The 14,280-nt window shown below is 40.1% G+C and overlaps 1 protein-coding gene across 2 annotated transcripts in view; it reads right to left on the bottom strand.

The window, feature by feature from the left end:
• adam12b (ADAM metallopeptidase domain 12b) overlaps positions 1-14,280 on the bottom strand; it is a 150,727-nt gene that overhangs the window by 34,230 nt on the left and 102,217 nt on the right. For both annotated transcript variants that reach the window (XM_071393235.1, XM_071393236.1), the window contains exons 5-7: positions 6,033-6,109; positions 4,135-4,324; positions 2,713-2,778 (exon numbers count right to left, since the gene is read on the bottom strand). In XM_071393235.1, coding sequence (XP_071249336.1) covers positions 2,713-2,778; positions 4,135-4,324; positions 6,033-6,109 — 333 coding nt within the window. The remainder of the gene's footprint in view (positions 1-2,712; positions 2,779-4,134; positions 4,325-6,032; positions 6,110-14,280) is intronic.

Below are 14,280 nucleotides of genomic sequence, written 5' to 3'. Positions count from 1 at the left end.
GGGGCTGCTAGGCCGTTCTACTCACCATATTATTTTGGAACTGGCTTCCTAGGGGACCATCCGTAGGTGATGTTCAGGGATTTAGGAAAAGGTAGCGCGCTTCTCGTTATTTGTTTTTCCCTGTTTAAAACTTTTTCAGGATCGGTGGGTCCCCTGCGGGACGTAGAGCTAACGTAGGCTAATGCGATTAGCATGAGGTTGTAAGTAACAAGAACATTTCCCAGGACATAGACATATCTGCAAAAATATTTTTGTCCAACGTTTCGACAGACAAGCTGTCTTCATCAGGGTATAATGACAAACACTACGAGATGACTCATTTATATAGTGTCAAAAGACACACACTGTTCCTAGGCTGTCATTGTAAATAAGAATTTGTTCTTAATTGACTTGCCTAGTTAAATAAAGGTTAAATCATAAAAATAAAATAAAAAGTCACTGATGTGATCTTCCTGTCTGGGTTTGGCGCCCCCCTCGGGTAAGTGCTGTGGGGGAGATCTACGTGGGCTATACTCAGCATAAAGTATTATGTCTTTGTTGTAAATGTTTTGGCACCAAACTGTGGCAGTTGTGAAAAAAGTCAATAGTTTCAGAGTCATTTTGCCATTGTTAATTCATTGTAAATAAGAATTTGTTCTTAACTGACTTGCCTAGGTATATAAAGGTTAAATAAAATTATAAAAAATGTTTTTTTGATGTTTTCCCCCCCATTATTTTCTCTTGAACCATATACTCTATTCTCTAGAAACACACGGACAATATGGACACAGATATACAAAAATGAATACTACATATGAATATATATATATTTTTAAAGTTATGCAAGTATAAATTACCAAAGTTACTATAGATCTCTGGCTTTGCCCTCGACCGGTCCAGGTCATATCTATGCGGCAGATGTTTCTCAGTGAGCCTGGGCGGTTCAGTATCGTCCCCAGCACCTATTCACTTTATTGTCCCTCAAGGGTCATCCTTTTTTCCCTGTACATGCTTCTCCTTGGTGACATCATCTACAAACATAACATCCAGTTTCACTGCTACTGTACGCGGATGACACACAGCTTTATATATCAATCAGACCCAGTGACCAAGCTAGCTATAGCTACCCCTCACAAGTTTCTTGCTGACATCAAATGTTGGAACTCAATGATAAGAAATCAGAGGTGGTTTTATTTGGTCCCGTTGATTTAACTCTGACCTAAACGTCCAGCTGCATGTAAAGAAGGTTGTCCAGTCTTGCTTTTACCATCAGAGGAATATAGTTAAAGTCAAGTATTATATTTCAGTCACTGATTTAGAGAGACTTTTACCTGCTTGTATTTCCTCACGCCTAGATTACTGTAACTCTTTGTGTACATGTCTCTGTCAGAAATCACTCCATTGTCTACAGTTAGTTCAATATTCTGCAGCTCAGCTTTTTACAGGCACCAGAACATCTTTTCATATCACAGCTATTTTAGCTTCACTACACTGGCTACCAGTCACTTTCAGAATAGATTAAAAAAAAAATATTAAGCACGTTTAAGGCTAGGCTTGGCTTAGCTCCATCCTATATCTCTGATCATTTATCTCCTTACACGTCAGGACGCAGCCTGAGATCCTCTGGCAGGGCACTGTTGACCATTCCAAAGTCTAGGTTGAAAACAAAAGGAGACTGGGCATTTGCTATTAGGGCTAGACTTTGGAACGGTCTGCTCGACGAGATCAGGCTTGCAGATTCAGTGTCTGTTTTTAAATACCTACTGAAGACACACTTTTATAAAGATGCTTTCAATGTATGATTTGAATTAGCTATGTCGGTCTTTGTTTCTAAGTTAGTAACTTTTGTTTTATGACGTGAATCACTTTGTTACCTGTATTGAAAAGCACTATACAAACAAAGTTATTTGTATAGAGGTTTTGCAAATAAGACAATTATTCTATTAATTACCAAAATTACTGAAGATTCTGGTAACTTCTGTACATTACTGGTAGCTCTGCAACCCTAGCAGTACAGTATAATGGTAGTTTTTGGAGAAATGGCATGGCCCATATGTTACAGATATCTTCAACCAGTCTGGGAGAAAAGGTATAACATGTTGGACAGGTTGTCAAGTTGAGATCCATCTGGATCTGGGCTCATCTCAGAAACAATTGGCGAGAGAACGGGGAGCATGTGCATTGGCAGAAATAGCATGTGAGAGGCATCGGATGCAATCCAAGGTGAGACAGACTCTCCTTTTTCATCCCACTGTGCATCCACCTGCTTGTGTATACTGCGTGTAGACCTACTAGTCAGCTACATTCAGCCTGGCCCTTATAGAGAAGCACAAGCAAGTGGGTCCTCTCCTCCTCTCTCTTCCAGTTCAGGTCAATAGCATCAGCTAGGGGCAGCCAAGGGGAAATCCCAGTGCGAGCATTTCTCTCCTTCTTCTGTATCCACACCGTTTCCTGTTTCCTGTCTAGTCCACTGGGGAATTGTTTAGCACTTCCTGTGGAATACGGCTGCCACCGACGACCGCACTGTAGTAGCACACTGACCTAATTCTGCCGTTACCAAGAGGATTTGTTCTTGCTTTGTTAAAATCTTGCCTATTTTCTTCTGAAAAGTCTGTGTGTCTCTAGCCATTCTGAATGGGCACACCACATACTGTAGTCATGGTAATGATGAGTAGGACGACACTAGGACAATTATCTATGCATTTGAATTCATTATAGATGAGCCTTACTTACCTCTCTGTTGTCTGCAACGATGATCAGCTCTACATATTTGGTAGTCTTCTGAGCATGCCTCTTGTGCTGTGATGCAGAGAGAGAGGGGGGGGGGGGGCAGAAAACCCATCATTTGAACAAAGTCTTTACTCAAGGACATGGACATTCTAAATTGAACCACTCCTTTCTCCTCCTCAAAGTCCTGTCTTTTAGCTTTGTAAACAACGCACACTTTCGCACAACTTCTAGTGAGTCCACATTAGGTTATATATGTTAAAGCTACTTCAAAAATATTGCTTATCAATCTTTCAAAAGGCTCCTGTCACGGAATCACCTGTGATTTCAACTTCACATCGACGGCCCACACACCAGTGGCAAAAGCTTCATAGAAAAGCCTATTACTCATGTGCTTAGTCACGCAGACAGCAGACACGTTTCTATGAAATATCCTGTCCTATCATAGTGCTCCTGTTCTTTTTTATATATTGGAAACTGATGATTCACTGTGTCAGTGAGTGTCTTGGTTATTATTTCTGAAGAAAAGGGTAGGATCAGGATTGATAATGGATGCAGGTACTGTAGGTGGTGGCAGATGGACCTGTACACCTGCTACATGGAGACTGGTGTGGGGAGTAGTGCCCATGCTCCTGCCCTGGCCCTGATATAGGACTCTGGAGCCAGGGAAAGAGTAAGGGCAAGGTTGGATCTCTACCATGGTTCATGTGCTGGTCTGAGCGCCAATTCAAGTACAAACCCAAGTACAAAACCAATACAGCTCAAGCCCTGGTTCATGGTCATAGCGAAAATTGCCCTCATTGTTTATAATCGATCACACTGCCACATCTTTGTTACAACAGTATGGTAAAAATAAGTTTGATCCTACCTCTGAGGCAATAGCTATAAAGGCATGCATCAATTTACACATTAACAATAAACATCTCCCTAAGGTCCCCTGGCTTGCCATTACAAAACAAATATCATATCAGCCTGTTTCAAATGGTGTCATGTGTTATATCAGAGAAATTAAGACATAGGTGTTTCCATAGTGAATTCTGTCAGTCGGCAAATCAATTGCTTTCCCACCATGAAAGGTGGCATCATCCCCGCTCAGATTGTTATCAAACCCAGAACATTGTGTTGCAGACACTCTCAGACAGCTATCTGGATGACAATGTCATAAGTCCATGAGCCCACGCTCCTACATCACTATCTATCTATCTATCTCACTGATACCATTATTCCAGATCCTGTACAATATGAATCCATTATCAAGCTCTTCCTTTTGAACATCTTCTAGATCTAATGATTTTATCTGATAGCTTTATCATGAACAGTTTTGTGTATGGAATGCTACAGTACCAATATTTCTAATGTGGTATTTGATGGAGGTTATCTGAAGGAAATGGTCAGAAGAAAAACCTAGTTGTTGTCGATGAGCCTTACCCTGGTACTGAATGTTCGGAAAGGGCTTCTTAGATGGTTGTCAGGTGTAACAGAGGACATGTTGAAGCCATGACCACAGGTTCCAGAGGACAGGTTGAGGTTTTCCCCTCTGTAAATGATGTGTGTATAATTGTCCTGGTCCAACGATGGTTCAAGGATGAAGGTCTTATTTTCAAGTGAGATGAAACCCCTATAAGACAAGGGAAGACGAGGCAAAGCTGTTCAACAGATCTGGCATAATAAATTGACTGTGTGGACAAAGCATTATGTGACCAGAAGGGGGAAGCCATCTTGATTCTTGACTGCATGTTATGGTCAGAAATGTTTGTAATTAGGAAAATGTTTATAGTTTAAAGGCCCAGGTCTTTATCTTTGAGTGAGAACTTTCTCAAAGTCTAGTAAGGGACAGTGCTTGACTTGGACAAGAGCTCACCGGAACGGAGTACCGGTGCCTCAATTTTTCTACTGCTAGAGCTCCTGCACCTCATAGAATATTAGCTCAAAAGTATTGTGGAGCTCATGCACCTAAATATAAACAGTACCAGCACCTAAAATGAGTACTAGCACCTATTTCAGTCCAAGTCAAGAACTGGTAAGGGATATTGTATTGCTCATCAAGAGAAGTTTCCTTCATGTGGACTGTGGACTATTGACTTCCAAGGACCAAAGTGTGGAAGGATATTTCTAAGGCCTACTTATATATTTCATTTTTTTTCTCTCTGTACTGCCTTTCCTTTGGATTAAAACACAGCCTTAAAACTCAGCTAGTTAAATCAATCTTTATTAAATTTTTCGCAGATTATTTAGATTTGTTTTATTTTCTTACTGGATGTTGGGACTGAACAAATGTCTCTTAGTGAAATAACTCAGTCAATGTAAATGGCCCCACTGACTTACAGTAGATTCAACTCCCCGAAGAGGCTCTTAGGCCAACTAAAACTCTGAAACAATTTGTTTTGGCATTGAAGCCAAGCCACATATTGCTCGTCAAACATCTGCCTGCCTCAAGGATTTTGTGAGGTACAAGATAAAAAAAAGAATTACCAGTAACACTCCTTGGGGGTGGACTCTTATTCAGGTCAACATTTTTATCACAAATGTATTACCGCTAAAAGTTCCTCTTCATTAGCTTTTATTGCATCGTTAAAAGGTTTCATGGCATACTAAACGTTTTCTCGTCACATAATGCATCTGTAGTTTGGGGTAATTAAGCAGGAGATGAGCGTACATCAGCAGGCTTTCTGTTGCTGTTTAGACTCAGCCAGGCAGCTTTATTACTTCCAGGTGGCCATTAGGCACAGACACATGCCCAGAGGAGAGTGGAGGAGAATACCAATAATCACTGGGTGGCCCAGACCAAGACCATGTTCTATGTCTAGGGATCTATTATACACTTTTGGTGGACTCTTCCATACTCTTGGGTAAGTGGAAACGCATACCTGTTTGTTGACAGAGATTTAAGGGGCTAAAGTGCGATTCCACAGCAGCGGTTAAATATTTGTGGTATTTCAGATTGTTCTGTCAATTTTCACATACAATTTCATTGGGATGAAGGATGCTTGAAATGCTTTTTACATTTGTATCACAAAACATTATTCTGAAAATATGATGAAAGTGGCCATCTATACATGCCTCATTTAAGACCCTACGATATGCGAACAGTACATGAAATAGACATCTTGGTGTCACTATATTCCTTTTGGTGTGCTCTAAGCTATGGAGTATGTCTTGATTCTGAAATAAACATTTTTTACATTCAAATGGTTTGTCATACACATCCTTCCTCCCAATGAAGTTCCTATGTGAGAATTGCCAGAACAATCTGTGGGTCATGATTGTGACCACTTACACAGCATGTCTGAGGCTTCTGGGATCCTATAGACTGAAGTGTTACTTACCGGAGGCCAGAGCAGGTGCTGAGAGTGACGTCAGAGTTAGCGTGGCCTTCCACTTCTCCATGGTAGTAACAGTTCTTCTGAAAAAGACCAACATGACACTCTAGTCAAATTTAAACCGTGTCAGGACATTCTTTAACAAACTATAGTATACTTATCTTTCGTTTCACCAATGGTCAACCAAGGAGAAGTGGAAAGGAAGCCATTAAGTGTACAGAGACATAATGAAGCTACTGTCTATCTGAGACAGTATGATGAGGAAGTGTCTGGTTTGGAGTCAAAACAAAACTCTGTATTATGGCTGAATGCCTTCATTCAAGTCTACACCAATTAGTCTAAGACCAACTGCTTTGTTAGCCAAAAGTCAGTTTGAAAAATACTGAACGTCAGTACTGAACTGTGAGACAAAATACTTGAAGCTGGCCTTTTCCGTAGCCAGCTCATACTTTTACACAATCACTAAGGCTGTACTGACTTGACTCCAAAAGAGACCCCTTTACTGCTCTGAAAGGAGACTCCTTTTGAAATAGCATTGCTATAAAAATACTTGGCTGAGTCACCAACTAATTACATTAAACATGAACATGTCGGTGCCATAGACATACAGGAACAATATACAAAAGTATGTGGATACCCCTTCAAATTAGGGGATTCGGCTATTTCAGCCACACCCGTTGCTGACAGCTGTCTAAAATCGAGCACACAGACATGCAATCTCCATAGACAAACATTGGCAGTAGAATGGTGTGCTGAAGCTTGTAGCGCGTAAAAATCATCCTCGTTTGCAACACTCATTACCAAGTTCCAAAATTTCCTCTGGAAGCAACGTCAGCACAATAACTGTACGTCAGCAGCTTCATGAAATGGGTTTCCATGGATAAGCAGCCGCACACAAGACTAACATCACCATGCACAATGCCAAGCGTTGCTTGGAGTGGTGTAAAGCTCGCCGCCATTGGACTCTGGAGCAGTGGAAACGCGTTCTCTGGAGTGATGAATCACGCTTCACCATCTGGCAGTCCGACGGACGAATCTGGGTGTGGCGGATACCAGGAGAACGCTACTTGCCCGAATGCATAGTGCCAACTGTAACGTTTGGTGGAGAAGGAATGATGATCTGGGGCTGTTTTTCATGATTCGGGCTAAGCCCCTTATTTCCAGTGAAGGGAAATCTTAACTCTACAGCATACAATGACATTCTAGATGAGTCTGTGCTTCCAACTTTGTGGCAACAGTTTAGGGAAGGTTCTTTCCTGTTCCAGCATGACAATGCTCCTGTGCACAAAGCGAGGTCCATACAGAAATTGTTTGTTGAAATCAGTGGGGAAAAACTTGACTGGCCTGCACAGAGCCCAGACCTCAGCCCCATCAAACACCTGAATTGGAACGCCGACTGCGAGCAAGGCCTAATTGCCCAACATCAGTGCCTGACCTCACTAATGCGCTTGTGGCTGAAGGGAAGCAAGTCCCCGCAGCAATGTTCCAACATCTAGTGGAAAGCCTTCCCAGAAGAGTGGAGGCTGTTATAGCAGCAAAAGGGGGACCAACTCCATATTAATGCAGATGTTTTTGGAATGAGATGTTTGACGAGCAGGTGTCCACATACTTTTCATGTAGTGTATATTGGGTAGCATTATGTTTAGCATTTACCTTAAAATTCTTTATGACACTATGATAAAAAAAATTGAGTTTGTGTACCAATTTACGGTTTTATAATGTCTATAAATACTTAGTCAGTTGTGTTTTGGACAGGAAACTTTGAAATGAAAATAGCTACCAGACATCATAACATAGTCTACTTTCAAAATATTTGACCTTTAACTTATGGTTTTGGTCATTTCAGTGGAGTATGTATAATTGGTTGTTAACCTCTCTTGGGCACGTGAGACAGTAGCGTCCCACCTCTTCAACAGCCAGTGAAACTGCTGGGCGCCAAATTCAAATACAGAAATACTCATTATAAAAATTCAGAAAACAAAACATATTTTACATAGGTTTAAAGATTAACTTCTTGTGAATCCAACCACGGTGTCAGATTTAAAAAATGCTTTACGGCGAAAGCATACCTTACGATTATTTGAGAACATAGCCCACTAGACAAATCATTACAAACAGTAACCAGCCAAGTAGAACAGTTACACAAGTCAGAAATAGAGATAAAATTAATCCCTTACCTTTGATGATCTTCATATGGTTGCACTCAGCAGACATTCATTTACTCAATATATGTTCCTTTTGTTCGATAAAGTCTCTTTATATCCAAAAACCTCAGTTTAGTTCGCGCGTTTTCTTCAGTAATCAACAGAAATACTGTATTGTAAATGTTTATCAGCACAGCATTATGACAGCATTTTCTAAACTGCAGAGGGGGTTCTTGCTATTATTTTGTAGGTTTCCTATACCATTATCTTCTGTAGAATGCATTTATTAAACCCCTCTCAAACGCAGTCAAAACACGAAGACAAAAAAATTCAAATTGTATCCGTAAAGTTCATAGAAACATGTCAAACGATGTTTATATTCAATCCTCAGGTTGTTTTTAGCCTAAATAATCGATAATATTTCAACCGGAAAATAACGTTGTCAATGTAAAAGGTAAACAAGAAAGGCACTCTCTCGGTTGCACGCATGAAAAAACTCTGTGACACTTTAGGGTCCACTCATTCTGACTGCTCTTACTTCCTCATTTTTCAGAATACAAGCCTGAAACAATTTCTAAAGACTGTTGACATCTAGTGGAAGGCATAGAAACTGCAATTTGAGTCCTAAGTCAAAGGATACTGTAATGGCATTGAATAGAAAACTACAAAACCAAAAATAAACTACTTCCTGAATAGATTTTTCTCAGATTTTCGCCTGCCAAATCAGTTCTGTTATACTCACAGACACTATTTTAACAGTTTTGGAAACTTTAGAGTGTTTTCTATCCAAATCTACCAGTTATATGCATATCATATCTTCTGGGCCCGAGAAGCAGGCAGTTTAATTTGGGCATGCATTTCATCCAAAATTCCGAATGCTGCCCCCTACCCTAGTGAAGTTAAATTATTTTTTTATTAGGCATATACAGTGCCTTCGGTAAGTATTCAGACCCCTTGACTTTTTCCACATTTATTATGTTACAGCAAATTCTAAATTCATTTTTCTCATCAATATACACACACCACCCTATAATGACAAAGAAAAACAGGTTTCTAGAAATGTTTGCTAATTCATTAAAAAAAATGGGAATATGACATTTACATAAGTATTCAGACCCTTTACTCAGTACTTTGTGGAAGCACCTTTGGCAGCGATTACAGCATAGATTCTTCTTGGGTATTACACTACAAGCTTGGCACACCTGTATTTGGGGAGTTTCTCCTATTCTTTTCTTCAGATCCTCTCAAGCTCTGTCAGGTTCAGGTCTCTCCAGAGATGTTTGATCAGGTTCAAGACTGGGCTCTGGCTGGGCCACTCAAGGACATTCAGAGACTTGTCCTGAAGCCACTCCTGCCTTGTCTTGGCTGTGTGCTTAGGGTCGTTGTCCTGTTGGAAGGTGGACCTTCACCCCAGGCTGAGGACCTGAGCACTCTGTAGAAGGTTTTCATCGAGGATCTCTCTACACTTTGCCTCGTTCAGCTTTGCCTCGATCCTGACTAGTCTCCCAGTCCCTGCCACTGAAAAACATCCCCACAGCATGATGCTGCCACCACCATGATTCACCGTAGGGATGGTGCCAGGTTTCTTCCAGACGTGATGCTTGGTATTCAGGCCAAAGAGTTCAATCTTGGTTTCTTCAGACCAAAGAATGTTGTTTATCATTTAGGTGTCTTTTGGCAAAACTCCAAGCCAGCTGTCATGTGCCTTTTACTGAGGAGTGGCTTCCATCTGGCCACTACCAGAAAGGCCTGATTGGTGGAGTGATGCAGAGATGGTTGTCCTTCTGGAAGATTCTCCCATCTCCACAGAGGACCTATAGAGCTCTGTCAGAGTGACCATCGGGTTCTTGGTCACCTCCCTGACCAAAGCCCTTCTCCCTCGATTGCTCAGTTTGGCCGGGTGGCCAGCTCTAGGAAGAGTCTTGGTAGTTCCAAACTTCTTCCATTTAAGAATGATGGAGGCCACTGTGTTCTTGGGGACCTTCAATGCTGCAGACATTTTTTTGGTACCCTTCCCCAGATCTGTGCCTCGACACAATGCTGTTTCGGAGCTTTACGGACAATTTCTTCGACCTCATGGCTTGGTTTTTACTCTGACATGCAGTGTCAACCGTGGGACCTTATATATACAGGTGTGTGCCTTTCCAAATGATGTCCAATCAATTGAATTTACCACAGGTGGACTCCAAACAAGTTGTAGAAACATCTCAAGGATTAGCAATAGAAACAGGATGCAAATGAGCTCAATTTCGAATCTCATAGCAAAGGGTGTGAATACTTATGTAAATACGTTTTTTATGAATTTTATTTTTAATACATTTGCAAAAATGTCTAAAAACCTGTTTTCGCTTCATTATGGGGTATTGTGTGTAGATTGATGAGGATTACTCAATTTTTAATACATTTTAGTATAAGGCTGTAACATAACAAAATGAGGAAAAAGGCAAGGGGTCTGAATACTTTCCGAAGGCACTGTATACATTTCTCAACAATTTTCCATCCAAAACATGTGGAATAAGCAAATGCTTTGATTACTGGTCAAACAGCTGGAAAAGGGGTCTTAGTATTTTAAATACATTAACACTAGTGGTAAATGTGTTGCTCACAATTGACAGCAGCAACATGGACACCAAGGGTGTTTCTCATTCTGCTGGAGTAGATCTAGTATTTCATATTAAACCTACCTTATGCATCCAGTTGTTTCTTCATTTGAAACTCACCCAACAAAAATCACAATATGCTGTTTTACATTTTGTGTTATTTGTGCTGGTCTAATTCCTAAAATGGAAAAGAATAAGAATCTGTGCATTCTCTGATAGTAATAATAGTTAATATGGTCCTCTTCGATGTCACAGGTTTGTGGCATTGATAAATAAATCCTTTTAATATTTACATCAAGTCAGATGTTTATATGTTATGTATAAAAGGCATATGCATCCATTGTTAACTATTTAGATTTCTTTAAAACATTGTTGAAGTTCAGGTGTTTGATGTGAATGATGGGTGACTAGTAGCATTCTTGTCAAATACAGTGCCTTCTAAAAGTATTCATACCCCTTGACTTATTCGACATTTTGTTGTAATACAGCCTACATTTAAAATGGATTAAATAGATTTTCCCCTCACCCATCTACACACAATACCCCATAATGACAAATTGGTTGTTGATCATTACTAGACAACCATTTTCAGGTATTTTCAAGTAGATTGAAGTCAAAACTGTAACTCGGACACTCAGGAACATTCACTATCTTCTTGGAAAGCAACTCCAGTGTAGATGTGGCCTTCTGTTTTTGGTTTTTGTCTTGCTGAAAGGTGAATTAATCTCCCAGTGTCTGGTGGTAAGCAGACTGAACCAGGTTTTCCTATGGTATTTTGTCTGTTTATTTTTTATCTTGAAAATCCTCCCCAGTCTTTAATGATTACAATCATACCCATAACATGATGCAGCCACCACTATGGAGAGTGGTACTCAGTAATGTGTTGGATTTGCCCGAAACACTATGTATTCATGAAAAAAGTGAATTGCTTTGACACATTTTTTGCAGTATTACTTTAGTGCCTTGTTGCAAACAGAATGCATGTTTTGGAATATGTTTATTCTGTAGAGGCTTCCTTTTCACTCAGTCAATTAGTTTAGTATTGTGGAGTAACTACAATGTTGTTGATCCATCCATAGTTTTCTCCCATCGCATCCATTAAACTCTAACTGTTTTAAAGGCACCACTGAAATCCCTGAACGGTTTCCTTCCTCTCCAACAGCTGAGTTAGAAAGGATGCCTATATTTGTGTAGTGACTGAGTGTATTGATACACCATCCAAAGGGATAGTCAATGTCTCTCTTTTTTTTTACCCATCTACCAATAGGTGGCCTTCTTTGCAAGGCATTGGAAAACGTCCCTGGTCTTTGTGGTTGAATCTGTGTTTGAAATTCACTGCTCGACTGAGGGACCTTACAGATAATTGTATGTGAGGGGTACAGAGATAAGGTAGTCATTCAAAAATCATGTTAAAAACTATTATTGCATACAGAGTGAGCCCATGCAACATATTATGTGACTTGTTAAGTAAATGTTTACTCCTGAACTTACTTAGGCTTGCCATAACAAAGGGTTGAATAGTTATTGACTCAAGACATTTAAGCTTTGATTTGTAATGAATAAAAAAATTAAAAAAACATAATTCCACTTTGTCATTATGAGGTATTGTTTGTAGGCCAGTGACAATACATTGAAAATTCAGGCTGTAACACAACATAATGTGGAAAAAGTCAAGGAGTGTGAATACTTTCTGAAGGCACTGTAAATATGCTTATTCTTTCATAACTATGGATACATTCTGCAATGGGTAAATATGGCTTTGAATCTGTAACAGAACATGTCAAAAGTTAGCTCTGAATTGCTTTAATACAGCACTGCATTTAGACACCATGAATTGAAAAAGATTTCACGTCATTCATATAGTTAGCAGTAATTATAAGGGACTGATTTTGCTAATATCATCTACTGTAGGTAGCTAGCTAGCTAGCCAACAACCTTATAGAGTTCAACAAATTTCATCAAAAAACAAGAAACTGCAGTTGCAGTGGGCTAAGGAACGAAAACACTGGACACAGGAGAATTGGAAAAATTGCCTGGTCTGATGAATCTGGTATCTGCTGCATGAATCTGGTTCCTGCTGTGTGTCAACATTGCAGGCTGGTGGTGGTGGTGTGATGGTTTAGGGTGTGTTTTCATGGCACACATTGGGCTCCTTGATAAAAGTGGAGCAATGTTTGAATGCCACAGGATATCTGAACATCATTGCCAATCAGGTGCATCCCTACATGGCAGCAGCGTATCCATCTGCAAATAGATTTTTTCAGCAGAATAATGCCCCATGCCACAAGGCTAGGATTGTCCATGAATGATTCCACGTACATGACAGTGAATTCATCTTACTGCAGTGGGCTGCCCAGTCACCAGATCTCAATCCAATTGAGCATCTGTGGGATGAGATGGAGCTATTCAGAGTAGATATCCACTACCTGCCAACTTGACACAACTGTGGGAAGCATTGGAGTCAACATGGGCCATTATCCCTGTAGAAGGCTTTCGACACCTTGTAAAGTCCATGCCACGACGAATTGAGGCTGTTTTGAGGGCAACGGGGGGTGTAACTTAATATTAGGAAGGTGTTCCTAATGTTTTGTACACTCAGTGTATCTTTTGTTTTGGATCAAGGTAGCTAGTAGCAAGCTAGGTAGCTGATGCAGAGGTGTAAGCTAGAGATGACATGCAGGAGCTTGCATGATATCTTGTTTGATGCTAATTAGCATTTTTTGTATCCGAGAGTAAATAAAGTGGAAAATATTGATAAAAGTCCCACTGTCCGAAAGAGATTTACAGTTATCAAAATGTCACGCAGACCTTGTTTGAAGTGGTTCTAAAATCCCCTATGGGAAAAATGAATGGTGACAAAACGATTGGAACCATCTCCATGTTTGACCGCTAGGTTTTGGGGTATTATGACGCTGTGGGGCTCTATGTGACTGTGACCATAAACCATTTTCCATCCTCATCCAGTCAATTTCTTCAATGTCAATTTTTTTTGCATTTCTTTGTATTTTCTATTCCTTTCTTATTATATCAGCTCTATACACTGATAAGATAATATGTTAACATCTCCTCCTACTTTACTTTATACCACCAATCATGTTCTGAAGAATGAAGAACATCACTGTGTATTTTAGCTTTGAGGAAAATAGATTGTCAATCAGTGCCAAATCACAAACCATTTCCCCTTCCACCTGCCAAGCACCTGTCAAACTGTCCTCACCTCTGCTCAATTAAGTCATATCTTCAAATCTCACTCCAGCTGTGAAGGGGGAACAAGCTGCTAACTATGTTAAGCGAAAGGCTTTTGAAAATCACTAATGGTTGGCTTGATTATCCCAGAATGCTTCAACACATTGTACCTGAAGGCTGGCCTAGAAAAGCCTCTGTGCTGTCTTGTTGTCAAACCTTCCTTCAACAGTTAAGCTAATTACTGTAAGGAAGAGTAGTTCAGGTGAACCAGATCTGACTGCTGGCACTAGCATTTGTGTACTTACAGTACCCACTAACTAAATC

This window comes from Salvelinus alpinus, chromosome 3 (genome assembly GCF_045679555.1).
Source record: "Salvelinus alpinus chromosome 3, SLU_Salpinus.1, whole genome shotgun sequence".
NCBI lineage: Eukaryota > Metazoa > Chordata > Actinopteri > Salmoniformes > Salmonidae > Salvelinus > Salvelinus alpinus.
This window is presented reverse-complemented; position numbering and strand designations above follow the sequence as displayed.